Genomic DNA, 27,389 nt, shown 5'->3' with positions numbered 1-27,389 from the left:
ATCTTCTTCTCTCTCTCTCTCTCTCTCTCTCTCTCTCTCTCTCTCCGCCATCCACAGACCACCAATCTCTAACAATAACCCCCATTTGTAGTTCTTCACCTACTTTCAGCTCCTCGTCTACGCCAATCCGACGTGGAAGGACCACATCCTCCTCGTCTGCGGCCTCGTCATCTCCGCCGCCGCCGGCGTGCCCATTCCGCTCATGGGCATCTTCTTTGGCCAGCTCATCGACGACCTCAACGAGGCCACGTGCGACGCCCGCGCCCTGTCCGACCTATTCAAGGCCTCCCCCGACGAGCTGCAGCGCTCCGTAAACGCCAAAGTCCTCAAGCTCGTCTACATTGGCATCGCCAGCTTCGTCCTCATCTACGCCTACCTCGTGTGCTGGGCCATCTTTTCGCGCCGTCTCGAGGCCCGCATCCGCGACGCCTACTTTCGCTCCATGCTGCGCCAGGACGCCACCTTTTACGACAAGCGCCAGGCCGGCGAGCTGTCGTCGCGCCTCAATGCCGATATGCAGATTATCCAGTCGGGCACCTCGGAAAAGGTTGGCATCTGCATCGCCTGCACGTCCTTCTTCATCACCGCCTACGCTATTGGTTTCGTAAAGGATACAAAGCTGGCCGCCATGCTCATATCCCTCATCCCGGCTTTTTTGCTCCTCTCCGTCGTCGGCAGCTACTTTACGCAAAAGTTTACCGTGGCCATGTCCAATGCCATTGCGTCGGCGTCTTCCATTGCGCAGGAGACGCTGTCGCACATTGCTGTCGTGCAGGCTTTCAACGCCGGACCTCGTCTCGAGGCCAAGTTTGCCGCCGCCATGGGTCTTGCCCGCGTCTACGGCATCAAAAAGGCATTTGTAGCCGCCTTGCAGGCTGGTATCCTCTACTTCATCGCCTACTCTGCCAATGCACTTGCTTTCTGGCAGGGAAGTCGCCAAATCGTCGAGGCCATTGGCAAGGACAACGGCACCTCGGTCGGTGACATCTCCATTGTCATTTTCCTGCTGGTTGATGCCTGCATCATCTTTGGTTCCATTGCCCCGTACATTCCTATGCTCGGTGCCGCGGCCGCCGCTTTCCGCAAGGTGCGGCAGGATATCGAGGCGCCTGTGCTCATTGACTCTGGCTCCAATGATGGCGAGAAGCTTCCCACGACCACTGCCGGCGGCATCAAATTTGACGGCGTCTCCTATGCGTACGTCTCCCGTCCTGACCGCCCTGTTCTGAGAAACGTCTCTTTTGAGTGTCCTGCCGGCAAGTACACGGCCCTTGTAGGCCTCTCTGGTAGTGGAAAATCTACCGTTGCCGGCCTGACTACGCGTTTGTATGATCCTACCGAGGGAACCGTCACGCTCGACGGCCACAACCTCCGCGATCTCAACGTCAAGAGCCTGCGCAGCTTCATGAGTCTTGTGCAGCAGGAGCCCTCTCTGCTCAGCCGCTCCATTCTCGAAAACATTGCTCTCGGTGTGCTGAACTCGCCTTGGGAGCATCACCAAAAGTTCCAGGCCATTATTGAAAGCCCCGTCTTGGCGCAGCTTGCTGAGAAGCTCCAGGAAGGGACGGACTTGGATGCGGCTGCGCAAGAGTTTGGTCCCGATGTAGCTCAACTTGTTGATATGATTCGCGAGGCTGCTAAACTCGCAGACGCTGCCTCGTTTATTGAGAAACTTGAGCGTGGCTACGGCACTGATGTCGGTATCAGCGGCAAGCTTGTCAGCGGCGGACAAAGACAGCGAATTGCTCTTGCACGCGCTCTGATCCGCGACCCCAAAATCTTGATTCTCGACGAGGCCACCGCGTCGCTCGACTCTGCAAGTGAGCGACGCATCCAAGTGGCCGTCGAGTCCATCGCCAAGGATCGCACCCTCATTGCCATTGCCCACCGGCTGTCCACCATCAAGAATGCCGATAACATTATTGTCATGAGCAACGGTGTCATTCTCGAGCAGGGCACACACAGTGAGCTCATGGCTCTCAATGGAAACTATGCCAGCATGGTTCGTCTTCAGAATATCGAGGCGGAGAAGCAAGACGACAGCGTCTCGCTTGCAAGCACTGACCGCGGCGACATTGAAGCCGACGTGCGGGAGCGCGACTCCATTGCCAAGGACGATGAACCTGTCAAGGTGCATGATTTCATGACCGACGCCAACGGTCAGGCTGCACCGGAAAGCAAAGAGACTGCTGCCCCAGAGGATGACCTGGATGCCAACAAGTCGACTGGCACAGTCCTCCACAGCATGTTCAAGCTCATCCGGCCCAACCTTCTCTGGCTCTTGGTTGCCATTTTTGCTGGTGTTCTCGTCGGACTCACCTTTTCCGCTTCCGGTCTCATTTTCGGCAACACCATTGGCAACATCAATTCGTGCAACTCTACCGACCACATCCTCTGGGCGGGTCGCTTCTTTGGTGGCCTCTTCTTCATGCTGGCCGTCGTCGAGCTGCTCGCCAACTCGACGAGCTGGTCCGGCTTTGGCTACGTTGCCGAGAAGCTCCTCTACCGAATCCGTGTGCTCACGTTCCGCTCGCTGCACCAGCAGGACATGGACTGGCACCAGGCCAGCGGCCGCACGCCCTCGTCTCTGCTGTCCGTCATCACGGCCGACACGGCCGCCGTGGGCGGCTTCAGCGGTTCCATTGTCGGCACCATGTTCTCCGTCATGATCAATTTTCTGGCCGCCATTGTCATTTCGCACATTGTCGCTTGGAAGATTGCCATCGTCCTCCTCGTGACTGTGCCCCTGCTGCTCGGCTCCGGCGTCATGCAGATGCGCTCGCTCTCGCAGTTTGAGCGCAAGCACGCCAGCGCCTTCTCCTCGGCCCTCGGCATCACCGTCGAGGCCATCAACTCGTTCAAGACGGTGTCTTCGCTGTCCATTGAGAATGAGATCCTGGGCACGTACCGCCGTGCGCTGTACGGGCCGCAAAAGGAAATCACAATCTTCAGCCTGTGGACCAACTTTTGGCTCGCCATGGCCAACAGCACCTGCCAGCTCATCTACGCCTTTGCCTACTGGTGGGGTTCTACGCGCATCATCAAGGGCGAGAACACGCAGACGCAGTTTTTGATCATTCTGACGGCGATGCTCATCAGCGCGCAGCAATGGGGTCAGATGTTCAGTCTGGCGCCCGAGATCTCGCGTGCGCGCGCCGCTGCTTCCCGCATTCTGAGCCTGATTGACCTTGACTCGGCAAAGAAGCTGCCACGAGAGAAGGGAGGTGCAGATGTCGAAGCCGATGCGGAGCCTCCTACCAAACCATCTGGTCCGAACCGGGGTTCTACAATCGTCTTTAAGGATGTCGCCTTTTCTTACCCCTCTAGAACCAAGATTCAGATCTTAAAGGGCATGTCGTTTACCATCAACGCGGGTCAGTTTTGCGGTCTTGTCGGTCCCTCTGGTGCCGGCAAGTCCACCATTCTGTCTCTCGTGCAGCGCATGTACCGTCCCACCGCCGGCGTCGTCGAGGTGGACGGCGCCGACATTTGCGCCCGCGAGGGCACCGAGTTCCGCGACGACATTGCCGTGGTGCCGCAGGACTGCGCACTGTTTGAAGGCACCATCAAGTTCAACGTCGGCCTCGGCGCACGCCCCGGCGTCGAGGCGACCGACGCCGAGATTGAAGAGGCGTGCCGGCTGGCCAACATCCACGACACAATTGCCGCTCTCCCCGATGGCTACAATACCGAGTGCGGCCCCAACGGGTCGCGTCTCTCGGGCGGCCAGCGCCAGCGCCTGGCGATTGCGCGCGCGCTCGTGCGCAAGCCCAAGCTGCTGCTGCTCGACGAGAGCACCAGTGCGCTCGACGCCGAGAGCGAGCGCGCGCTGCAGGAGGGCCTGGAGCGGGCGGCCAAGGGTATCACGGTGATTGCCATTACACACAGGCTGCACACGGTGCGCAAGGCCGACGTCATCTTTGTGGTCGAGGGCGGTCAGGTGGTGGAAAAGGGCCGCCACGATGAGTTGGTGGAGAGGAGTGAATCGTACAGGGTGAATGCGTTGTCGCAGATGCTGTCATAAGTTGTTGATTTTTGATGCTGGACTGCATGGCTAGCGCTCTCTCGTTATCTTTTCTTCATGTATTGAATGCGCATTCTAGAGTTTAGAAAGTTTGTAATAGTAGAAACATAGAAAAGTTTTGCATTGCCAGAGACAGGTACTCTCGAGCTTGATCGGACATCTCTCCGCCAGCACATGTCCGTACTCTCATCAGTCCAGCTGGGATTTCCTGCAAAATGTCAGCTTGGTATGATGTCTTGGAAAACCCGTCAGCTTAATTAGACAATATGCGGCCGCCGCCGCGATGTAACGCGGGCTGCGGGAGCTGTCTTGGTGTGACTGGGTCAAACCCGCATCATAGCCGAAACAATGGCAATGGTATCGAAAGTGGCTGACGGCTACAGTAGCCAGATGCAACAGTATAGTTACGCTTGAGGATCGAGATTAAGAGTAAGGATATCAGCAATGAAGACTTAAAAAAAAAAAAAAAAAACAGGTCGGCGACCACGTACGGCCGGCCCCGGATCCATACCGCGCGTGGCTGCCCAAGGACGGCTTGGGTAGCCTTTTTATTGAAGCTAATGCAATGGGAAGAAGGAGGATAGAGTCACTTGGCTTGTCGATTGGCGTTGAAGGCGTCACATTGATCTTGGTGAACTGCAAAGCTTGTCTCGGCGCATATAGGCGACCCCCACTACGTCGATTTTTCCTGTATCCGTGTCTTGGTAGCATCAAGTGACCGTGACAGTGTCACATTGCGATAATAGCTCGAACTAGTGGTTGTATAAGTGATGCTCCCGCACTCCGTCGTGGTACCGTCCGTACAAACGCAGCTGTGGTATTCTCAGGGCCGTAGGGAGGAGGGGGCAGAGGTTTCCTAGCCACGTAAAGCGTATCTCGACGAAGTATCGCTGAGAGTATCTTTGACCTACAATATAAATTTGAATCGTGAATCTTCTTGTTGAAATGTCTGTCGGGAAAAACCTGGTAACCAAACTCGTGCCAAGCTGGTGCAACTATTGAGATGCCATGTGCTTATTCGTGCTCTGTAGTACCTACTGCCCACTCCAGCAGCCCCTCAGGCCTGCCGAATACATCGCTTCTCATTGGGCCCCTGCAGGGCGCAAATCCACGCGGCACCAATTAGGTAGCACCAAGCAAAGCAACCTTAATGCCATCCACCAAACCTTCACACCCATCCATCCGACACTGTCCGGACGAGTAGCACCAACTTAAACCCGTCTTTACTCGAACTCTCGATGCCTTGAGTACCATTTTCCCTTTGTCAACCTCGACATAAGGCGCCAACATTCCGGACCCTGCCTACCCAGAGCGTCCCTCCTCTGTTCCTCGCACCGTCGCCGTCGGCCCTTCAGTAGCACACCGAAGCCACGTATCTGGACGACGCTCACGTAGCCGCCCCAGCAGCGAGCGAGGAGGGATCCTATCCAAATCCATCTCCAACGACGACGCCATCGAGCTTCTCGAATATCCCGAAAAACCTCTCCAGAATCCGCGAGAGCAGCACCGCCGCGACAAGCGTGAGACGAAGCGCCTCTGGCTCGAGGCTCAGGATGAGATGAAGTTCTCCCACAGTATCCAATTCAACGCCGTTCCGGACTGGAGCAGCCACTACATTGCCTACAGCAATCTCAAGAAGCTGCAAGTCTAGACCTGCTGCATTCTTTGTATTTCCAAATCTGACCCCCATCGTAGCATCTATAACCTCGAGAAGAATGCTGCCCAGGCCCGCTCTGGCGACCACGAATCACGGCCCCTTATCTCCGGCGACGAACCCGAAGATGTATTCTCCAATGCTCTGGATATAGAACTGGAAAAGATCTGCTCCTTTTATGTTTCCAAGGAGGGCGAATTGCATGACGAAGTCTCCCAACTTCTCCGCGACGTCGCCGAACAGCCAGCGCTCGACTCATCAGCCACCTTTCGCCGCCGATCCGAGGACGTGAACCGCGCCGACCGCAGCAGCCACTATGGTCGTACCACGAGCGCCACCGAGCACACATCCGACGACGATGCCGGCGACGAGACGGCTAGCGAAGAGGAGGACGAGAGTGCAGCCCTCACCCATGCTAGAGTCCAGGGTCGCCGCAGCACCATGCCCAACTTCGCGCCGCCGCCCACGAAGACGGGTCCCTCGTCCGACATTGGTCGCGCTCCGTCTTCGCGTCGACACAGCACTACATTCGACGACTACGGCGAGACGAGCACCGTTTTCGCTTCGGCGCTCTTCCCTTCGGCCATTATGCTCAAGAAACGCATTATTGGCCTCTATGTCTCACTCTGCGAGCTCAAGTCGTACGTGCAGCTGAACCGCACTGGTTTCAGCAAGGTTCTCAAAAAGTTTGACAAAATCATGGACAAGGAGCTCCGCAGCACGTATATCAAGGCCAACGTGGACACGGCGTATCCCTTCAACGAAGACACCAAGCAGCATCTCGAAGACTATATTGCAGAGATGGAGTCGGCATACTCTACCGTTGTCACGGGCGGTGATGATGCCCTTGCCAAAAAGGAGCTGCGCTCGCACCTCCGCGAGCATGTCGTCTGGGAGCGCAACACTGTCTGGCGAGACCTCATCGGAATCGAGCGCAGAGGAGAGGCCGCGCGACTCGGCTCTCTGCTTCTCGGTTCCGACTCGAAACAGGCCAAGCGACTGCAAGGAGATGATGACAAGACGATACCAATGACCAATATTGCCACACCTTTTGGTCGACTGAGGTTGCCTGCGTGGATGCTCAACTCGTCTATGCTCATGCTCCTGCTATCTACGGCCGCCTTTTTAGCTCTCCTCATGGTCCCCATACTGAAGCACCCCGAGCAGCAGAACTGCCTCGCCTTGCTGGTTTACGTGAGCTTGCTGTGGGCGACAGAGACGCTTCCGCTCTTTGCCACCGCGCTCTTGATCCCCTTTCTCTCTGTCATTCTCCGCGTCGTGCGCGACGAGGAGGGTGAACACCATCGCCGTCTCAATGCCAAGGATGCCACGGCCGCCATCTTTGCCTCAATGTGGAGTCCCGTCATCATGCTCCTGCTCGGCGGCTTCACCGTCGCCGCCGCATTGTCCAAGTGTACCATTGACAAGAAGCTGGCCACGCTCGTCCTCAGCAAGGCGGGCACCAACCCGCGCGTCGTCTTGATCGCCAACATGCTCGTCGCGGCCTTTGCTTCGATGCTCATTAGCAACGTTGCCGCCCCCGTGCTGTGCTACTCCCTTATTGACCCCATGCTGCGCACGCTGCCCTCTGACTCGCCCATGTCCAAGGCCGTTATTATGGGCATTGCCTTGGCGTCTAATATCGGTGGCATGCTCTCGCCTATTGCGTCGCCACAGAATGTTGTCGCAATGGGCATCATGCAGCCAGCGCCGACTTGGCTGCAGTGGTTCTTCATCGTCATTCCCGTCGGCATCGTCTCGATTGCTGCAATCTGGATGCTGCTGCTCGTCACTTTCAAGCCGGGCCAGGGCACAGTTATTCAACCTGTGCGACCGCTCAAGGAAAAGTTTACCGCCGTTCAGTGGTTTGTCACCATTGTGACGCTCATAACTATTGCGCTCTGGTGCGCAAGCCACCAAATGGAGGACATCTTTGGGGACATGGGCGTCATTGCCATCCTTCCTATTGTCATCTTCTTCGGTGTGGGCATTCTCACAAAGGAGGATTTCAACAACTTTCCATGGACAATCATCATTCTTGCCGCCGGCGGTCTGTCCCTCGGAAAGGCGGTGCGCTCCTCTGGACTTTTGCACACGCTCGCCAAGGTCGTGTCGGACAAGGTCCAAGGCATGGGTGTCTATGGTGTTTTAGTCGTTTTTTCGTCGCTGATTCTTGTGATTGCGACCTTTATCAGCCACACCGTTGCAGCGCTCATCTTTCTCCCACTCGTCTACGATGTCGGTACGGCCATGAATCAGCCTCATCCCAACTTGCTGGTCATGGGTGGCGTGCTGATGTGCAGTGCCGCCATGGGCCTACCAACTAGTGGCTTCCCTAATATGAGTAAGTTTTCGTTGCAACATGCGATGGATGCGGGCTTAGCTAACATGTACCACAGCCGCTATTATGAAGGAGGATGCCACAGGTCAACGGTACCTTCAGGTCCAGCATTTTATCAGCCGCGGCATTCCCAGTAGCATCTTAACACTTGTTGTCGTCGTAACTTTGGGATACGGCATTATGCAGGTCGCTGGGCTTGATTAAGAAAAGTAAACTAGTTCCGATGTTGTTGGAGCTATCCGACCCTGTGTTTGACATGAGACAGTTTCGCAAAATTCATCAGCCAATGCTATATCCAAGCGCTCATAATCGAGCGTACATCAAATTCTACTGTTTCTTCTATTCCAATATATGATGTTTGATAAGGTATCACCTTGCACTGTGGTATGAAGTGGTGGTATCAAGCTGAGCTACCTGTCGCGTCGGGCCGTGGTAGTCAAAACCGAGCAATGTGCGGACCATTGCATAGACGCCACAACTTTGGAGGTGTGCTAGCCGTGGAACTAATTCGAGCAACTTGAAAGCTCATAGAACAAAAAAGTTATAATCGGTAGTGCGTTAACGATGCCCCAGTGTCGGAAAAGACAATGGCGAAGTCTCATGCGGTAATCCCTACGTCACAGTCAATATTTGGAGGAGCAATAGGCATGGCATCAGCGATTACTCATGTACAGCGCAATCATAGCGTCACATATCTCAGATACTACATGTATATGGTCTTTGGTCTCTGTCACAATGATTTTAGCTGCCATTGCAATCGTAATTTCTAGTTAGGAACTTCCTGCCAGCTTGAGCAGTGCATCGAAAACATGGCGTCGCAATTTGAAAAGGGTATGCATACGCGAGGCGTATATTTCATCACAAACGATTACTGATTATGCCTCTTATTGATAAGGACATGAAATCCCCATCACGAAGCAAAGCTTTCCGGGCAAGGAGCACGACATGCCCGACCCCAAGCCTACCCGCGACCAGCTCCCCAGCACCGGCGGAGGTGCCGAAACATACCGCGCCGCGGACAAGCTACGAGGCAAGCGCGCAATCATTACCGGCGGCGATAGCGGCATCGGCGCGGCCACGGCGCTGCTCTTTGCCAGGGAGGGGGCCGTCTCGACGATTGCGTACCTCCCAGACGAGGAGAAGGATGCGCAGGACACACGCAAGCAGGTTGAGGAGATTGGCGGGACCTGCCACCTCGTTGCGTTGGATCTAGTCAAGAAGGAAAACTGCAAGGCCGTTGTGGACTTTGCCGTGGAAAAGATGGGCGGCATCGACATTTTATTCAATAACGCAGCCTGTGAGTTCTTTGTCTTTGCCAAAGCGGTCGCGCCCTTTCAAAAGCTAAAAAAGCGTTCGTGTTAGACCAAATGATGTGCGAAGACATTGCCGACCTCTCCGAGGACCAGTGGGAGCACACGTTCAACATCAACATGCACGCCTACTTTTACATGGCAAAGTACAGCCTGGCACACATGACCAGCGGCGGCACCATCATCAACAATGCCTCCATCAACGCCTACGTCGGCCGTCCGGACCTCCTCGACTACACCTCTACAAAGGGCGCCATTGTGTCGTTTACGCGCGGCCTCAGCAACCAGTACGTTGCAAAGGGCATCCGCGTCAACGCGGTAGCTCCAGGACCCGGTGAGTGAAAAAACAAAAGAGAAACGAAAGTAACTCCATGAAAATGAGACCTTTCTTGCTGATGGTTTGAGGATGTAGTGTGGACGCCGTTGATACCGTCGACGATGAATGACAAGGCGCAAAAGGAATTTACGAGTCCGATGGGAAGACCGGCGCAGCCGTCGGAGATTGCGACGTGTGTGGTGTTTCTGGCTTCGCTGGATAGTTCGTGCGTTAGCGGGCAGACTATTCATTGCAATGGCGGAACTGTGGTTAATGGTTAAGTGGTTTGTGGCCCAAAACCAAGATGAAATAGTTGCTCAACGTAATCAAAAAATGATGTTCGTGTTGGAGCGTTCAATCATTCTCAAGTTGCAGGTCAGACTCTTCATGTAAACAGAGATGCGGGATCATGTGCTCAACTTCACGATAGTCACTTGAAGTGCAAAAGCATGAGCTGAGGTGGCCATCAAAATACTCACTTTTCACAATCAGATTCGGCACTCAGGAGCATTAGATGGATGAGACCTCATCAACTCATGCAGCTCTCATTGACGGTGTCAAATCGTTGGGTGGAGCCGCCAGCTACTGGCAAGAAAGAAGTCGCTTAGTATTTCCGCGTCATAGATGCTTGAACCCGCATTTCTTCCATTTCGAGTACTGAAGAGGAGATCATGCTCCGGGACACAATGCTCGGGCGTGATGCCCCGGGAGTAGTGCGAAAGAGATAAAGCTAGAGATGGTGACGGCATGCACCGTCATCGCGATACACCCCCACCGCAACCACCAAATGACTTGATACGACTGACGTAACTGGTCTTGTATGCTCAATGAAAATTTACGCAAATGGCAAACGCTAGAGCGGTTCAACCCGAAGCATAGACTTGGAAAGAAAGGGCTAAGATGGACTACATAAAGCAGATCATCCTCTTGTTCCTCATGGAACGACACCCCAATTGACCCAAATTCTTGACAACGACAACAATCACAAAAACACCATGGGATATCCAGACACTTTCAGCGGCTTCTGCGTCGACGGGCCGAAATCGTGGAACAAGTTCCACAAGTCGGAACTAAAGCCCAAGCCGTTTGGCGACCACGACATTGACGTCCAGATTGACGCCTGCAGCATCTGCAGCTCCGACCTGCACACAATCACCGGCGGATGGGGCGAGTACGAGGGCCCGCTGTGCGTCGGCCACGAAGTCGTCGGCAAGGCCGTCAATGTCGGCAAGCACGTCCAGCGCATCAAGGTCGGCGACCGCGTCGGCGTCGGCGCCCAAGTGTGGTCCTGCCTAGAGTGCGACCTCTGCAAGGACAAGAATGAAAACTACTGCCCGAAAATGGTTGACACGTACAATGCGCAGTACGAGGACGGGAGCTGGGCCCACGGCGGCTTCGCGTCGCACATTAGAGCGCACGACTACTTTACGTTTAAGATACCGGACAAGCTCGAGACCAACACGGCAGCGCCGCTGCTGTGCGCGGGCATCACCACCTTTTCACCCATGTACCGCGCGGGCATACTCGACTCGTCAAAGACGGTCGGCGTGGTGGGCTGCGGCGGGCTGGGCCACATCGCCATCCAGCTGGCCAGCCACATGGTCGGTCCCCAGGGCAGAGTCGTCGCCATCACGCACTCGTCGGGCAAGGTCGACGACTGCAAGAAGCTCGGCGCGACCGACGTCATCCTGACGGCGCAAAAGGGTTGGAACGAGCCCTGGAAGGCCAAGTTTGACTTTGTGCTCAACTGCGCAGACGCCACCGACAACTTTGACATGGCCGCGTACCTGTCCATTGTCAAGCCGACGGGCGATTTCCACATGGTGGGCATCCCCGACGGCCCGCTGCCGCAAATGTCGGCCGGGCTCTTTGCCGGCGGCGCACCCAAGCTGACTGGCAGCCATCTCGGGAACCACCAGGAAATGGACATGATGCTCCAGTTTGCGGCGGACAAGGGGATCAAGCCGTGGGTCGAGGTCATGCCCATCTCGGACAAGTCGCTCGGCGAGGCGTTTGAGCTGCAAAAGGCCAACAAGTTTCGCTATCGCTGCACGCTGGCGCAGTTTGACAAGGCCTTTGGAGAGGAGCGCGGTCAGTGAGAAGATTGTCTGGTTTGATGGAAAACAGGGGAGAAAAAAAAAGTATAGAGAGGTCTGGCGATGAAATTGAGAGTCCCATACACACAACAATTAATTGTCGAGTTAACCTGCAATGTACAAAAGCGAGCGCGAGGAAGCTCACATAACGAGGTAACCCGGAGGAAGCAATAAAGTCCCTCATTGTACCAGGCCAGATGCAGAGAGCAGCTTTCTTGCTCGAGCGTGGGACATCCATTATCACGAGGCAATTGTTCGCTGAGCTCGGCGACGCGACTCTGCTGTTCGGTCACGGCGTGACAGTGGAATCGCAGGAGCCATAGCAACATGTGCAACGTATATTCATTTGGCATAGAGATTTTTCCACCATGTACATAGATATGAAATAAGAAACGACAAAAAAAATAAAGCTTAACCACTCCGGAGCTCAGAATGCGTCACCTCGACCAACGACAACCGCTTCCTCCTAGTTCTCACCACGCACCATGTGCAAGTATCCCTAAAACGCCGCGCTGCAATCTTTCCCGCGCCGTGGCTAGGATATGAAAAAGTGGAATGATAACTGACTAACAAAGACGCAATGAAAAGCACAATAAGTAACAATAAGACATATCAAGAAGTAAAGCGAGGTAGCACAGAGTACATGATGCGCTGCCAAGCATAAGTCAGCCAATTTTCTCAACAACGTCTACTATCGAGCGGGCGCGGTGTTGGTTCGCCTTCAAGAATACTGGTCGCTCGCGGGGTGGCGTCCACCTCATCCTGTTCTTTGCTGTCCAGCTTCGGCGGTGTCGTGGTAGTGCCTTGCTCTCCTGCTTGCCCGTCTTGCTCTGATCCGTACAAGATGGGCGGCACCTCGTGCGATGGCGTTGTGGCCACCTGTGTCACCGTCTCCGGCGTGCTCTCAGACCCCATGTTCATGCTTTCGTGGCTGTTGGCTCGCATCATTTCAATGCCCAGCTTGGAGCTTGGAAGTGGTGTTTTTCCTGACAAGGCTTTGCTGCCCCGTCGTGCGTGGTGCTTTTCCTTAGAGTGGTGGCCCCCTTCTTCATCCTCATCATCGGCTGAATCGGTGCTGTCCGAGCTTCTGCGCTCTGAGGCTTCTCGTTTCGCTTTGAGCTTGTCCAGTGATCGCACAGCTTGCTCCATCTGGCTAGGAGCGGACTGTTGCGTCAGCAGATGAGGCACCTTCGGTGCACCTTCGGTTCCAGGGCTGAAAATGTCAGATTCAGTGATTCCCAGCCCTCCTTCTTCCCAGTCGCCCGTAGGCTTGCGACTAATAACAAAAGGGGAGTCATCCGTCATGGTAGATTCAGAGTCGCCGAAAACGCTCGATGTCATCGAATTTTCACAGCTAGACATCATTGCCGAGCCTTGTCTTCCAGCGAACGCCGAGACGCTCGATGTTGGACTGTCGTCGGATTTGGCATTTGGTTTGCGGAGGTTCAGGGGCACGGGAGCCGGTGCTACTGAACTGGAGCTTGAACGCTGGGGCGACTCGGGCCGCCACTGGCAAAGTCGACGAAGCACCTCACCCAGTTTCGATGAGCTGATAGGCTTTTCGATCAGCGAATCAAAGTATTGGGGTGCTTGCAGCTCCTTCAAATAGGACGTGATAGCAACAATCGGAGTGTGGGCGTTGGTGTTTTTGGTCTCGCGGATCATCCTTGCGACGTCGGCACCATTGATCTGAGGAAGCCTGAACTCGAGAAAGATGACGTCAAACTTGATTTCACTCATAGAGTATCGGACAGCTTCAGAGCCGTTGGAGACGGAAATGGTACGACATCTGAGCTTCTCGAGCAGCTTTTCCATGACCATTCTGGATACGGGGTGATCCTCGCAGATGAGAACATCCAATGGTCTGAAAGTTGGGGCGCCTCCATCAAATGCAATCTGTGAAAGGCGTCGCGAGCTTTGTCGGCGCCTCTGCACCCGCAGTAGTGCACTGTGCCTGTCTCCTTCATTGTCTGACGAGGACGGTGACATGTCGAATACCTGGCTTCGACGATTGCGATGGTGCTGATGAAGCATGTCGGTGGCCACAGGGCTCGATTCGGTGGAGCCAACTGTAAGCGAGCGCGATCGCCCAGTTGAGCTGCGCGGCGTGGAGAGCTTTTGAGGCGAAATGGCCAACTGCTGCGGTGTCGGAGCTTTGCCCTTGACAGGCGATGCACCAATAGTCGTGGCGGCCTTCTGTAGGCCGGGTGGCACTTTTGGAATGTCGATTGGCGGCGCATTTGGCTGCAAGGAAGACGATTGTTGTGAGAGACTGGACGCGTTGCTGGAAGCCTTGCGACGTCCATCTGCGCCTCCGGCAACAAACGAGACGAGCAGTGGCGAGGAAGGTTGGGAGGCCCGGCTGGGTGACGGAGTCGCATGGCTATATCCAGACGGAGATTGCGGTCGGTTGCTGCCCTTGGCGTTGGACAGGGTTCTCTGCAAATGGTTTGCAAGAACCGGGCTGCCCTCCAGTGAAGGCGAGGATGATCCGATACCAGCAGAGCCGCTGCTAGAAGACTGCTTGTTTTGGGCAGCCAAAGCCTCAGCACGCAGCTTTTGAATGACATCCTTGTTTGCCTTTTCGAGCACAGGTAAATTCTTGAATGAAAAGTTGCCAAAGTCGTCTGTGGCCAATGGCTCGCTGAGACGTCTAGACTTCATGTCTCGCACATGAGGGGGGATGTGCAGCGGCATGAGTTTGCGATTCATCGAGTTGACTTGTGACCTGACACGCGACAGTGCATCGTGTGGTCGATCAGGGTAATCGGATCCTGAGACTGACTGGGGCGACATCTGGTCTTCCATCTCTTCAGCAAATGACTGTAGCACAGCGCCTCGAGCATCAAAGTATTCAGTATCCTCGGGGTTTTCAGGTTGAGGGATAAACTGCGCCTCATCTTCGAGTAGGGTATCCCAGTTGAGGCCTGTGAAGAAGGCATGATGACGGATCTCATCGCCTCCAGACGCATACTTTTCCTCACGGTTGGAACCTAGGCGTTGTTGAGGATCAATGCAAAGCAGCTTGTTAATGAGGTCTTTGGCCTCATCTGATACCGTCTTCAGAACTGATTCATCAGGCCATTGAATCTTGCGCGCCAGAATATTGTCAAACACTTGCTCGGCCTCACTGGCATGAAATGGAGGGTAGCCAAAGAGAAACTCGAATAGAATGCAACCAACAGACCACCAATCCGACGTTTCGTCCTGTTTATCACCGTTGATGGTCTCCGGTGCAAGATAATCGGGTGTGCCAACGAACCGTCGGTTTGTGTCCTGGGGATCAAAAAGCGCCATCGGCGGTGGCATCATGTTGGTTTGTGGAATCGAAGAGTTCTTAACATGGCTGTCAACGCTGGCTCTGGTACTGGACAGACTGCCCGGCATATCGGGCGACCCATGAATCATGCCGTAATCGTCAACGGGTGACTTGGACGCCGCTAGACTCGGTAGTCCAGGATCTGAGTCGTGGAGCGAAAAGTTGGACAACAGCTGCGAGAGGGATTCGCTACCGCCACTATCGCTGCGTCGTCCTCCTGACGCTCGTCGAGGCTCAGTCAGCTGGCCTAGGCTGAAATAAGACGGCTGGGGCATGCTGCCGACATCTGGAGTCATCTGAGGAGTCATGGTTGGCGAATGGACTTGGCCTTGAAGGTCCAAGGACGTGGAGCGTGAAGAAGCCATCGAGGCCGATCGCACAAAGGGGCCTTGCTTGAGGAGATCGGGTGTGGCCTCGCTTGTCTCACTGTTCAGCGCTCGTTTTTGACGGCCAACCAGGCCCATTCGTGAGAGACCGAAATCAGTGAGCTTCAAATGCCCTTTTTGGTCAATCAGTAGATTGTCCGGCTTCAAATCTCGGTGGATAATGTCGCGCTCATGTAGATGCTCGACGCCAAGAATCACTTCGGCGAGATACTTTTGTACCCAGTCCTCGGGCAGGCCGCCCAGTACCTTGATCAACGCGGCACAATCTCCGCCGTTGAGATACTCCATGACTAAATATAAATAGTCTTTGCTAGAGAATGTCCAGTAGAGCTTCGCGACGAACTCGCTCTGGCCCTGCCACATCATGATGGCCCTCTCCGCTTTGACGTTACCAACTTGATTCTTGGCAACCATATCTGCCTTTTTGAGTACTTTGATGGCAAAGTACTCTCCAGTAGACTTCTTCTTGGAGAGGTAGACACTTCCGAAAGCGCCTTTGCTGATGGGCTTGATAATTTCGAAGTCTTTGATAGATGGCTGATTAGACCGTGCCTGTGGCGGCGCTTGGCTGGCTCCCAGACGAGGAGACGGCGGTGGTCGCATGACGAAGTCGGAAATGGCAGCTGAAGACTGCCGCCTGTGGTGTCGCGTAGGATGAGCAACAGGAGAACTAAACTCGCTGCTGGGAAACATGGGCGACACTTCCGGGGAGACCATGGCATCGTGGGGGGCGGGAGTGATGCGAGGCTTGATTCTCAACGGCGAAGAGGGTTGTGTGGCACCTCTAGACGGTGATTCCTGACGGCGCGGCGATGTAGCTCCAGGAATGATCAGGCTCCGCCTCTGGTGTTGGCGAGCACTGGCAGCACGTCTAAGATCGCCAAATTCGGACATTGGCGAGTCATTTCTCGGCGCGGTTCTGGATACAGAGGGCGATCGGAAAGTTTCGTCGAGGTCGCCAGGGTCGCTTTCCAACCATAGAGACGAGCCACGTCGGCCGTCTCGAGATTGGGTGGATGCGCCGCCGAAATAGGATCGTGGTGTGAGGCATTCTTTGGGGCTGGCAGAGCCAGTAGACGCAACGATAGAGCTTGGTCGGGAACCGCCTTGTACAGCGGCCGACAAGCTCACTTGACGTAGGGCAGCTGCCAGTGCTGAGGGGCTGGTGACAAGGTGGCCAGTAGAGCCTGTCTCAGATCGGCCTCGGGAGCGCGAGCCCGAGACGGTGTTCTTATCAGATTCGGCCACGGGCTCTTTTCTTTCATAGAGTTCAGGTTGTGTGTATTGCTGCTGCGGCTGTTCTTCTTGTTGCTGGTCGTCGGTGTCATCGATACTGGAGTCTGTGAGCTGGCCCGCTGCGATACGAGCAGCCTTTCTCATAGCCTCCTCGACGCAGTCTTGGACAAGACACGAAAGCTCAATACGAATGCGTTCAGAATACTCGAGAATTTTACGGTGGCGGAAAATAGCGTCGACTTTGTTGCGAGCAGCCTTCTCCGTGTCGGCACATAAGAGAGCCAAACCCTGCTCTTGTTCGAGAGTATTGGTGCTGGGGGATTGCCAGTGCACGACTTGTGATATACGGGACTCTGACTGGGGAGACTGTGTTCGGATCTCGCCGTCCTCGAGGTGCGTCGAGTGTTCCTTAATGGTGGGGTTGCTGATTTCGAGAGCAGTGTCGCACAAATCCATCAGCAGTTCGACGATTCTCGCCTGAGGTCGTCGAATGGCAAAGGAGCGTCCTCTAGAATGCCCAAAGCCACTTGTACGATCTCGAGAACGAGCGAGGGACGGACTTGGCGACGATTGTGTAGAGGGAGGTGGCCCAATAGGCAACCCCTTGTATTCAGTGAGTGGTGCCAGTTGTGGTTCGAGTAGTCGACTTTGGCGAGTCTCGAGAGCATCAAGGACTTTGACAATAGCATGGCGGTGCTCAACAAGGCTCTCTTGCGCCATCTGGACATCCATCTCGGCTCGATGCTCTTGGAGACAAAGATCGGTATGTTTCTCAAACCACCATGGAGGGATCTGACGTTCGCAAATTCGGCAAAGGACCGGTGGAGGGGGGTCGAGGGGTTCCGAGTCTTCTTCGGCTGACTCGGCGAGCTTGGTCAGATACCCAGCCAGGACCTCGGCACCCGAGCCGAGGGAATCGACAATGACATTGGGAAGGTCGATTTGGATTTCTCGCGGCGGTGTCCATGGACGGATCATCCACATAGTCTAGGCTAGTTAGTTGAATACCATAGCGGCGAGTGTCGTTTTCTTACGTGACTCTCGCCTCCAGAAGCACTGTCATAGACCATGATACCTTGTGCTTCGAGCTCGGCGAATTCCTCCTGTTCTTCCGGTCGAGATGCTTCTTGCTGACTGTCTTCCTGCTCGGGGTTGTCGGGAGTAGCATGCTCTGCTAGAGGATTGAGACGCAGCCTGGATAGGGGACCCAGACGCATGGTAAATCTCACACGATGGCTCTTGGAGTCATCGCGCTTCATGGATTCGACAATGTCGGTAAAGGCGGTCTTGTTGTCGCTGACGATGAGATCGGAGAGCAGAGTGCCGTCGAGAGAGTCGTAGGGGGTGCCGACAACGTCGTTCCACGAGGGACTCACCCACTTGATGGTGCCGTCGAGATTGAGGTCGACAATGACGTTGAGCGTCTGGGCGGCAGCTTCCTGAAGCTCTTCTCTCTCGTTTCGAATGTCTTGGCTCAGAGAACGGGTCATGAGGGTGGAGTCCAATGTGCGAAGTGTCGTGAGGGCCGGGGGAGCCAACGACTGCGACGGGGGTTCCATGGCTGTACACTTTGTTCAATCGGAGCCGCAAACGGTGTCGAGATGTCGAGAAATGAACGAAGGCGTGTGGCGGCGCCAGCAAAAGGCCAGACTCTCTTTTCGAGGGCTTGCCGCCACGGCGTTGGTTGTTGTTGGGCGTATACGAATTGGTGTTTGCGGCATGTAGCTGGCGCTCTCAGTGGAGGGGGAACTGGCACGGCGCCAGGACTAGAGACGCGGAAGGCCTGGATACATGACTGGCAAGAATCTCGGAGCAGAAAAGTTGCTCCCGAGGAGTTGGTTGGGGAGGGCAGGTCTGGAGAGAGCTGACAGAACGGAGGCGCGGAAACGTGAAAACGGGCGGCGGACAAGTGTTGTCTCGATGGGTGATGGCGGCCGCAGGGCAGAGGGTGGATGTACAGTTGACTCGGCGAAAATGCTATCCCGCAGGACAGCTTCCTTGCAATGCAGAAGCAGCCGGGAAGAAAAAAGAATAGCAGGGAAGTGTCACTATGGAAGAGATGGCAGAAGCAGTGCGTCGACCAAAAAAAGCCGAAACAAAAAAAAAAGGGCGATGCAGCGGGATGGATTGACCCTCTCTGCTTCACGATGCACTGTGTGCCGGCAGGCGTACGAGGTACTGTCGCGTTTCCCAGGTCTTCCCATGACATGTTAAGCGGGGGTATTGATGATCTAACCAATGGGAGCGATGAATCGGAGCCTAGTAAAGGCCTCTGCATGGGCATCTCCCTGGTCTAGCTAAATAAATATTTCGGTACGGTAACTTAGTGGATGACTATTCGCTCTCGGGGTGGCTTGACTTGACGCATGGCTGGAGGACGCCGGTCGACAACTTGTGGTCTGCCATGACTGACGCGGAGGATAGTCCGGAGTTTTGCAGCAGCCTGTCTGGCAACCACCGACTGCAAGTGCGACTGTAACTGACGACTGACTGATGACCTCGGTTTTTATGAGTGCAGTTTATCAGTAATTAACTTGAAATCAGTAGAGCAAGGAAGCATTTACAGTCACTCCAACTACCAAGCTTTGTTAGCGTGCACTAACTACTACCTCTGAGCTAAGTTACTCTGTACTGTAAATTGAAAGTTGAGCTGGCGCTAAATAGGTAGTCAATCCACAGCTCGTACCTACCTAGGTAGGTGCAAGACAAGCCGGGCTACCCTAACAAATACCTAGGTACGGATTAGTATTCCAGCGACAGCTTCACGGCACAAGAATGTGCCAACTGGCCAATTCACAGTGGTACCTGTCAATCTCACGCGGGGCCTCGGATGCTCTTGTTCTATAATGCAACATTATGAGTTAACTACCAGCAGTAGGTGCATTCCGTCGTCATGGCTCTGCATGTAATTTATCCAGACAGCCACGGGTACCTGTGGTGGGCAGGCTGGGCCTTGTCTAAATGCGGCAGCCATGGCTTCGTGAGTAAGGCATAGATACCTAGGTAACTCACTTGAAGGCTGCGCACAGCACACCACCCGGCTGCAGCGGCGCCGGCCTGTACAATGAATTTTCGAAGATGATGAATCAAGCGGCGCTATAATCTGCTCATCATCATCCCACGAGCAGGATGCGCTGGCAAGAGTTCTCAAGCCCCATCGTGCCACCTTTTGGACTTGCCCGACACCACACCACCAAACTCTGCCCACTCGTTTGTATGCCAGAATATGCAGCCAGCAACGCTCTGCCAAAGGCAAAAAAGAAAAACAGAAAAGGAAGAAAAAGACCATGACGAGAGAAATATGCGCCACCTGGTCCCATGGCAATTGATTCGGTAACTCAGACACTAGAGTCCACAACCACACAGCAGAGAAGCCCCATTGATGCGCATCACAAGCCTCCAAGCATGCGTTTCGCATATACAAACAAATCTGCCAACTTCTCCACCGAGCAATGGCTGCGGTCTCAACACAAGTCACCGAATCTGGTAGCTTGACCCTTGAGATGTATTACAGCATATTCTCCAGAATCAATTCCAACCAAAGGATACCTTTCGAATAGGTCTCTGCGTTTGTCTCTGCGTTCGAGAACATGACTCCTGCCACCCACCTCAATACGCCCAGAAGGCGGGGTCACACCGTTTGGTTGCCTGCCAACTGCGTGTTGTGCCAGCTGATGGTGCATTCCAGATACAGGTAGGATACAATCGGCCAAGCAGCAAACCGCAGCAAACCTTTCTCGCACCAGAGCCCCGGGCTAGGAGCAGCGAATGCATGCCAGTGACCCTGCGATTTCGGCAGTTTTACCATCACACTCGTAAATTGCTTTGCCATGCGATGCTGCGTTGGCCGCAAAAAGTATAACTTGCTGCACCTACCATCGATCTGCGCGGGGCCCAGCTGACATTGAACAAGGTTGGCACATCACCAACCACATCACCTCGCCTTGACTTTCGGCGAAATCCGACAAGAAACAAAATTGTAAAACATGAAACCTCTAATAAAATCACATACAACTCGTGTTGATGTAAGCTTCGTATTCAGCTTGACTAATGGCTGGTGCCGCGCACCAAATGCGCAAAATGCCTGTCCCGCCTCCGCACCAGCTCCTCTGGCACTCCCGCCTCCACCACCTGCCCGCCCTCCATCACCAACCACCACCATGTCGGACCCGGGACAGATGGTGTCGATGCGATGGGTCACCGCAATCACCGCGCACTTGTCAAACTTGTTCCGCAGAACCCGCTACATAGCGGCGTCCATCTCCTCGTCGAAGCTGTCGTCGTCTCGTCCGGCAGCACACCGCCCCGCGCATTCGACAGCTCTGCCGCTGCCCGTGGAACAGTGACGCCGTCGTCATCTCCGCGTCAAGCCCACGGCCATTGTTTCCGCTCTCAGCCAAGTCCCAGAGACCGATACGGCGCAGCACCGCCTGGATGTTGCCGTCGACGTGCTGGCCTGCGGGGTTCGTGTTGAAGCGCAGCGTAGCCATCAACACCGATGCACTTGCGGCACTGTCACGAGCCGTTTTCTCTGATAACAACCTCTCCTGGTATTGTGGCCAGGTCATATCCATCGATTTCAACGAATCAGTTGTCAATCTCAAGCAGCCGCGCAAGCGTAGCCACAAGCGAGCTCTTACCACTGTGCATGCACATGACTAGTATAAGCTGTACTTGCGAGCGAGCGACATCTAACTTGCCTTCCTGAAACGTCCGCAGACACCAATTTTAAGGCGTGTCGCGATTTCAAGGCTATACTGATTGATCCGAGACTGTCGAACTGTCAGCGAGCTTGCGCGACTCGACAAGTCATGAGACAGCGACGTCGAACCTGTGCGACGCAGCCACGCCACGCATTTCTATTGTCCCCTCAGCCGGCCACGACTTAGGTGACTCGTGTACTTCCCCGGTTGATCTTCCGGCTTGACCTTTTGCAAACGGTCGAGGCTGCGCAATCGCTCCCAGCGACGTCTTAAACAGTGTCCAGCCACCAATGATGGACACGAGGCTTGCATTGGGAGCTGCGGGGAGGGCTGGGTCAGCATTACACTCGCTCAATTGCCAAGAATACTACAAGAGCACGTACACGGATATATCTCAGGGATACGCCGAGGAGAGCGGGGTTGGTGGAGGACCGCAACAGCAACGCCAGCAGCATCACAATGGTGGCCTCGGCAGCGACGATAATCCAGCTCCATGTTCAGACACGTATACATGCGCATGAATATGTGGACTGGGCGCTGTAATCGGTGAAGAACCTATTGGCGACTTTCTTTGCGGTGCAGCGCCTACCCAACGGCGCGAATGATTCATACGCTATCGAAAGTTTCAAGAAAGTTGGCATACAAAGGCCCGCGAATCTCAGCTTCCTGAGACGAAGCCGCTGCGACGCTTAGAGGTACAGACTCTCTGCAGCATGTACACAGATTCTATGAGTAACGGAGCCGTAGCCGCCATGTAGCGAGACCCCATTGCGATGAAAGCTGTCTCTGCAGTCGCGCCCAGCGGATCTGAACTTGTCGACGACGGCTCTCCGCAGACAGGGGTAATACTTGTATCTTACTTGTCGTTGTTACCAGCATCCCGGTAGCCAAGCGCGTTTCTAGAAGGCCCATATCCTGGCTGAGACGATTTAGCGTGTCGCCTGTTGACGTGGCCGTAAAAAATGGCTGAGCTGCGCTATCGACGAGTCAGAACAGGAGCTATAAAATGCATGCTATACTTGCCGCATAACTGTTTTTAAATCAAAGGTGTTGAAAGTGCCGCGCTGCCGACGGTGTTGTTGAATCAATATTGACCTTTGCTTTTAAGCTGTGACTCATTTATGCTTACATTTTAGGTACCGGGCATAATCGGCGATGCCGAGAATATCTATCTGCAAAGAGAGTTATCTGGGCACCTCGTCCATTGATCCACTAATTCATCCAGAGATATCATATTGTCAGCATAGTGCAGAGATTTGGTGCAGGTCCAAGAATCGTGAAGCGACTTGCAGAAGTACCTTGCTGCAAAGACGTGGACAGCAGTGAAGCCAACAAAAGTAGCTGACTTGGGCCAGCCAACAGACTCGAAGTAATATCGGGAGACTACCAAATATCCAACGCATCAACGTAACTTTGCTCTCTCGTTCGCCTCGGACACTTGATCTGACGCTGCAGAAATCTCGGCTTCCTTGATCTTTTCATCGTTGTGCTCCTCATCCGCTACAACCTCGAGCATATCAAGGGTAGCTCCAGCGCGAATCAGCTGATCGTACGTCTCATTGCGTTCCAGTCGACCAGAAGGGAGTATCAGAATTTGATCTGCAGTATGCAGCAGGAATATAGCGTACGTCGCGAAAACGACAATGCAGCCGCGCTGCTTCAGCTACCAAAGCTTATGCACACTATGCTTGCGAAATCTGCCATCAACCGCATTGACAAAGTCATCAGAGACATTTCTTTTTGCGCAAGTAAACATCGCTCGAGCTAGGGATACTCTCTGTTTCTGTCCGCCGTCAAGAGCCCGCCACTGCTCATCATGTTGGTTCTGTCACCTTTTGGCAGGCACGCAGGATCGCTGCAGGGCACAGGCGTCCAAAACACCTTCGCGAAGTTTAGTGTCTATTATCACGTCATCTAATCAAGGCCCATGAATTGCTTTTCTTGCGGTCTTGTAGGGTAGCCGCGGCGATTGTGAATAATACACAGCTGATTGGTCTTGCATCGTGCCTCGCTCCAGTTCTGCTCTACCTAGTACCTAGTTACATTCTAACCTTGTGAAATTACCTAAAGCGGCGCTGTCATTGATACCAGTTATTGTTCTGGATACAATCGAGAAGCTCTCGTTGTGCAGTATCGTTTTGTTTGCGCCGGCTGGTCTTGTGAAGACGCCTTGAAATTGCACAGCCAGTGTTCCTGCTCTCCCTCCTTGGATTGGCTGGGCAGGTAGAGGCTGGAGTCTAATACCAGAGAATCCTTCATGCAGTTTGCTTTAGAGTGAGTCGAGTTAAGATGCAATATCGGGTGCCCCGATCATCCGTCTAGAGTCTTTTCGTGGTTTTGGCAGAAGGAATGATAGGACTCTGTACATGCAGCCGAGACTAAATACCATCGCCGGTACGACACTCAAGATCTGTGCTGTAGAGTATTCCAGTACTGTAATTACTGAAAAACTCGTGAAGATCTTATCAATGTCGAGGGATCCTGGATTGCTGAGCGCAAGCACAGCCAAGGTGACAGTGGCTGCAAGTGCCCAAGTGATGTTTCACAACGTATTCTGCCAGGCAAGGTACCGGAAAGAATGTGTCAATTTTTTCGTCTTGCAAACTCTTTCTTGCTAGATGCGGTCTGTGGTTATTTCGGGGAGACCTATCATTCGAAAATAGCGGACATTAAGAAGCATGGAGCTGGTGGTGTGCAATCCATCTTGGGACTGCATTAACCTAATCTTCTTGACCGCCGCTCATCGCGGATGAATTTGCTTGGCAATTGGAAATGCAATTGGCTAATTTCAAGTCCTGAGTACATTGTTTGGCATCTGGTATTTTATATAGACGAAGAGGGCAAGTGGCACGACGCAAAGCTAGCCGAGCTGCTTCGCCAGCATGGCCAACTCATCAGCATGACGGCGGCAAACTCGTCGCCGACACCATCCGTGACAAACCGAAGCGTTCCAAACACGGTAAAAATGGTCTTGTGCCGTTATTCTTTTTGTTTGTAGTACAATCGCAAGACAGCCAGACCAAGGCAGACAATAGCCGTCGCTCCCACCGGGCCATAGCAGTCTGTTGGAATCGGCCTCACATCATCGTCAGTCAATAGTGATATTATCGTATAGAAGAGATATGGCTGCGCAGAGATGTAATTTATCGAACGGAGCCGACGAGGCATGATGGAAAGGAGGCCGCTCATAAAGCTGTGTTCGGAATGCTCAGGCGCGAGCCATTGCTCTTTGTAGCAATTGGACAGCAGCGCATCATCCCGCGCATCCAGAGGGTCCGCGCTTGGGGCATTTCGAGCAGGATGGTGATGGTCAGGTACAGGCTGAGGAGGGTCAATGGTCGCACAGAGCGAGCTCCTCAGTCCATGACGGTACAATCATCTGAAAAGGAGATTCAAAGTCGTGGCCGTGGTCGAGGCTGGACGCTTGACGCCGCTGACAAGACTCCATAGTACGACCAAGGACAGCTAGGAACATGCGAGCATATAGGCAATAGTCTACCACGAGCATTCATATTGGCTGAGGCTGCATTCTCAGGCTACTGGCCAATTCATCGAAACAGAGTCGACTCGGCCGAGCCGCCGTTTTGCGCTCTTTTAAGGACTGATATCCGGGCCGGAAACACCACGAAGAAGATAGCAGCGACAGCCAAGGTGAAGATGATCTTCTACTAACGAACAGCGATATAAACATATTTGGACTCCCGGCCAATGATCGTATTGAGACCAATGCCTAGTCTCTGCCAGTCGCTGTGGCGGTACAGAAACCCGTCAATTCGAAGGTGATAGGCAGGGTCTGCCAAGCGACCGAATATTGCGTCGGCAGCTGTACAGTAAAAAGGCAGTGCGCCCTTGTCTAACTGTAAGCCATATCTTGTTACTTCTCTACGGTACTGCAGTGCAGAAAGCTGGTGGCTTTTGGTAAAACCAAGTGCTGGGTCAAGCAATGTCGGGGCTGTTAAAGCGGCGTGACTCGCGCCGAGATTCGTTTAGGTGCTGTTGATTGCATTCATCAAGTTGAAGGATTCTCACAGCGCAAGCCCTAACTGTGCATGATAATGGATCGAGTCCATCATTACCGGATGAATCTTGAGGCGAAGGGTGGGCAATGCAGCTGAATGGAGACTGGTGGACAAATTATCAAATTCTCGCGCAAAGGGCGGCTGCAGCCACAAGGGCGGAAGATCACTTAGCAGCGGTATTCCTGCAAGGCCTCGAGACGATGAGGAAATCCATCGGATACTAGAATGGCGTTGATTGAAAGAGTACTGCGGATACTCAATCCATGATCGGAAAAGGTATTGTGATGCGCCTATAAATAGCTTTTGGGACGAACTCGCCATTACAGTGTAACGTTAGACCCTTTCCTTAGTTACTCTCAAGACCTCAACTCGGCTGGTCGGCATCTAGTACCTACCACTCTGCAACCAATCGCTGTTAATTGGATGATCAGCTGAGGTCCGTGTATGCCGAGTTCGAAGCAGCCTTGAAGCTAATTAAGACCAAATTTGCACTGAACGCGCGAGTCGGCTGAAAAGATGGGTTATGGCCGTGCTTGAGCAGCACGTATAAATCGAGCAAGCCGTGCCCATTGTCGTGCATGCCTGTTGGATCTGTGAACAATACTCACCTTGGCCAACATGAAATTCTTGTACGTTGCTTACGCTCTTGCTGTGCCCTCGTTGGCCACTGTCGTTCGGGACGAGAAAGGTAAGAATCTAGTCAATTCCTAGAAATCATACTCACTCACAATGATGGAAAGGATATTCTGGTGGTATAATCTGCCCTCCTTGCCCCTCCGGCCACTGCTGCATCACTGGTGCAAGCTGCGCTCCTACTCCAGGCCTTGGCCAAGCATGCACTGGTACATTCTCATTGATATCTTGACAGAAATTCAGACTGATCCCAAATAGATAGCACTGAAGCACCGTTCCCTGGTGTGTGTCCCTGCTTTGGGGACATGAAATGCGTTGGAGGCATCTGTGTGCAGAATTGACGGACCAATGCCGTTGCCAAGATTGGCCCAGGCAATCGGCTGCTCTTATGCTAAATGTTGCATTTATCGTTGTTTAAGCCGTATTGGGCATGCCACAAGTCAGTGTTAATAGCATCGCATTCTTTGCGCCTCGGTTCAACGGATCTTGTGCGCAATTGTTGTCCGCGGGAAATTCCCACGATTCCTAGCTTGACTATTTGAATGATTCTGCACGCAACTGCTGTCAGCTGTGGCAGTGTAGGGCGAGTGTGGGTTGGGCGGGGATGCGCCCGTTTAAGTTATATGTCTCCTTTACCTCTCGCCAATGAATGGCAACGGCGGCAAAGTGTGACGCCCTCGGGAGGCAGCCTCGCTGCTCGGGATGACGTGTTGACACTGCCCGATATTTGGCGGGCAGTCATTAATCATTGCCGCTAATAAATTAGATCTATATAGAGATTGATTAGAGCCCTGAAGGGACTGACCCTGATGAATAGTTCAGGAGTTGATGAAAGTGGCCATACCATCATGCTGCATTGACAGTGGCTCCAGACCGAGCAGCACGAAGATGGATTAGATGGATCACAGAGCCGCGAGTTGCAGCTTGTTGTCCGGCCACTTGTGGTTCAGAATTGATTGGCACCAATGCTTCGCTGTTGACGGATGTGCCTTGGGCCTTTGATACCGCTAACCGCCTAACCAAGGGGGGCCGATGGTGGCAGCAAACAAGGGATCGGGCCAACAGCGTGCCGGCTGGGCTACTTTATGGTACGATTAGTTGGTCCGTCCACTCACAGCCCTGCACCTCACCTTTTAGGTGCAGTAGCCGATTTTACAGCGCCGAGGGAATGCCAAAATCGCACTGTGGCTTGGCCTCAGCACCCAAAAGCCGCTAGTCATGGCCTCCACAGGCCGCTAACGACGTTCTACTGACAGCCTGACAGGCCTGAAAGCCCAGGCCCTGGCCCACTCCTCTCCGCTGCGCCGCCACTTTTCTCAACTCCCGCACTGCTCAATTCATCATGACCGTCA

General features: G+C 53.9%; 5 protein-coding genes across 5 annotated transcripts in view; 4 read left to right on the top strand and 1 right to left on the bottom strand.

The window, feature by feature from the left end:
• The window catches only part of BBA_06993 (ABC transporter), a gene marked incomplete at both ends in the record, with an annotated part of 8,820 nt that extends 597 nt beyond the window's left edge, over positions 1–8,223 (top strand). The window contains 6 exons of the mRNA XM_008602090.1: positions 92–3,994; positions 4,161–4,250; positions 4,500–4,563; positions 5,305–5,669; positions 5,751–8,022; positions 8,078–8,223. Coding sequence (XP_008600312.1) covers positions 92–3,994; positions 4,161–4,250; positions 4,500–4,563; positions 5,305–5,669; positions 5,751–8,022; positions 8,078–8,223 — 6,840 coding nt within the window. The remainder of the gene's footprint in view (positions 1–91; positions 3,995–4,160; positions 4,251–4,499; positions 4,564–5,304; positions 5,670–5,750; positions 8,023–8,077) is intronic.
• Positions 8,224–8,828: 605 nt separating this feature from the next.
• On the top strand, positions 8,829–9,926 carry BBA_06992 (short chain dehydrogenase; the record flags this gene model as incomplete). Its single annotated transcript, XM_008602089.1, has 4 exons — positions 8,829–8,850; positions 8,915–9,316; positions 9,382–9,663; positions 9,742–9,926. The coding sequence occupies 4 exons, from the start codon at positions 8,829–8,831 to the stop codon at positions 9,924–9,926; spliced, it is 891 nt and encodes a 296-aa protein (XP_008600311.1).
• Positions 9,927–10,640: 714 nt separating this feature from the next.
• Positions 10,641–11,744, top strand: BBA_06991 (alcohol dehydrogenase GroES-like domain-containing protein; the record flags this gene model as incomplete). The annotated part of the gene is made up of 1 exon (XM_008602088.1): positions 10,641–11,744. The coding sequence occupies one exon, from the start codon at positions 10,641–10,643 to the stop codon at positions 11,742–11,744; it is 1,104 nt and encodes a 367-aa protein (XP_008600310.1).
• A 675-nt stretch (positions 11,745–12,419) lies between these two features.
• Positions 12,420–18,241, bottom strand: BBA_06990 (putative response regulator receiver RIM15p; the record flags this gene model as incomplete). Its single annotated transcript, XM_008602087.1, has 2 exons — positions 12,420–17,669; positions 17,717–18,241. The coding sequence occupies 2 exons, from the start codon at positions 18,239–18,241 to the stop codon at positions 12,420–12,422; spliced, it is 5,775 nt and encodes a 1,924-aa protein (XP_008600309.1).
• A 7,781-nt stretch (positions 18,242–26,022) lies between these two features.
• Positions 26,023–26,566, top strand: BBA_06989 (uncharacterized protein; the record flags this gene model as incomplete). The annotated part of the gene is made up of 3 exons (XM_008602086.1): positions 26,023–26,092; positions 26,296–26,319; positions 26,457–26,566. The coding sequence occupies 3 exons, from the start codon at positions 26,023–26,025 to the stop codon at positions 26,564–26,566; spliced, it is 204 nt and encodes a 67-aa protein (XP_008600308.1).
• Between the last annotated feature and the right edge of the window lie 823 nt (positions 26,567–27,389).

Source organism: Beauveria bassiana (assembly GCF_000280675.1).
Source record: "Beauveria bassiana ARSEF 2860 unplaced genomic scaffold BBA_S00022, whole genome shotgun sequence".
NCBI classification, from domain to species: domain Eukaryota; kingdom Fungi; phylum Ascomycota; class Sordariomycetes; order Hypocreales; family Cordycipitaceae; genus Beauveria; species Beauveria bassiana.
The sequence above is the reverse complement of the archived record's forward strand: the minus strand, read 5'-3'. Positions and strand labels throughout refer to the sequence as shown.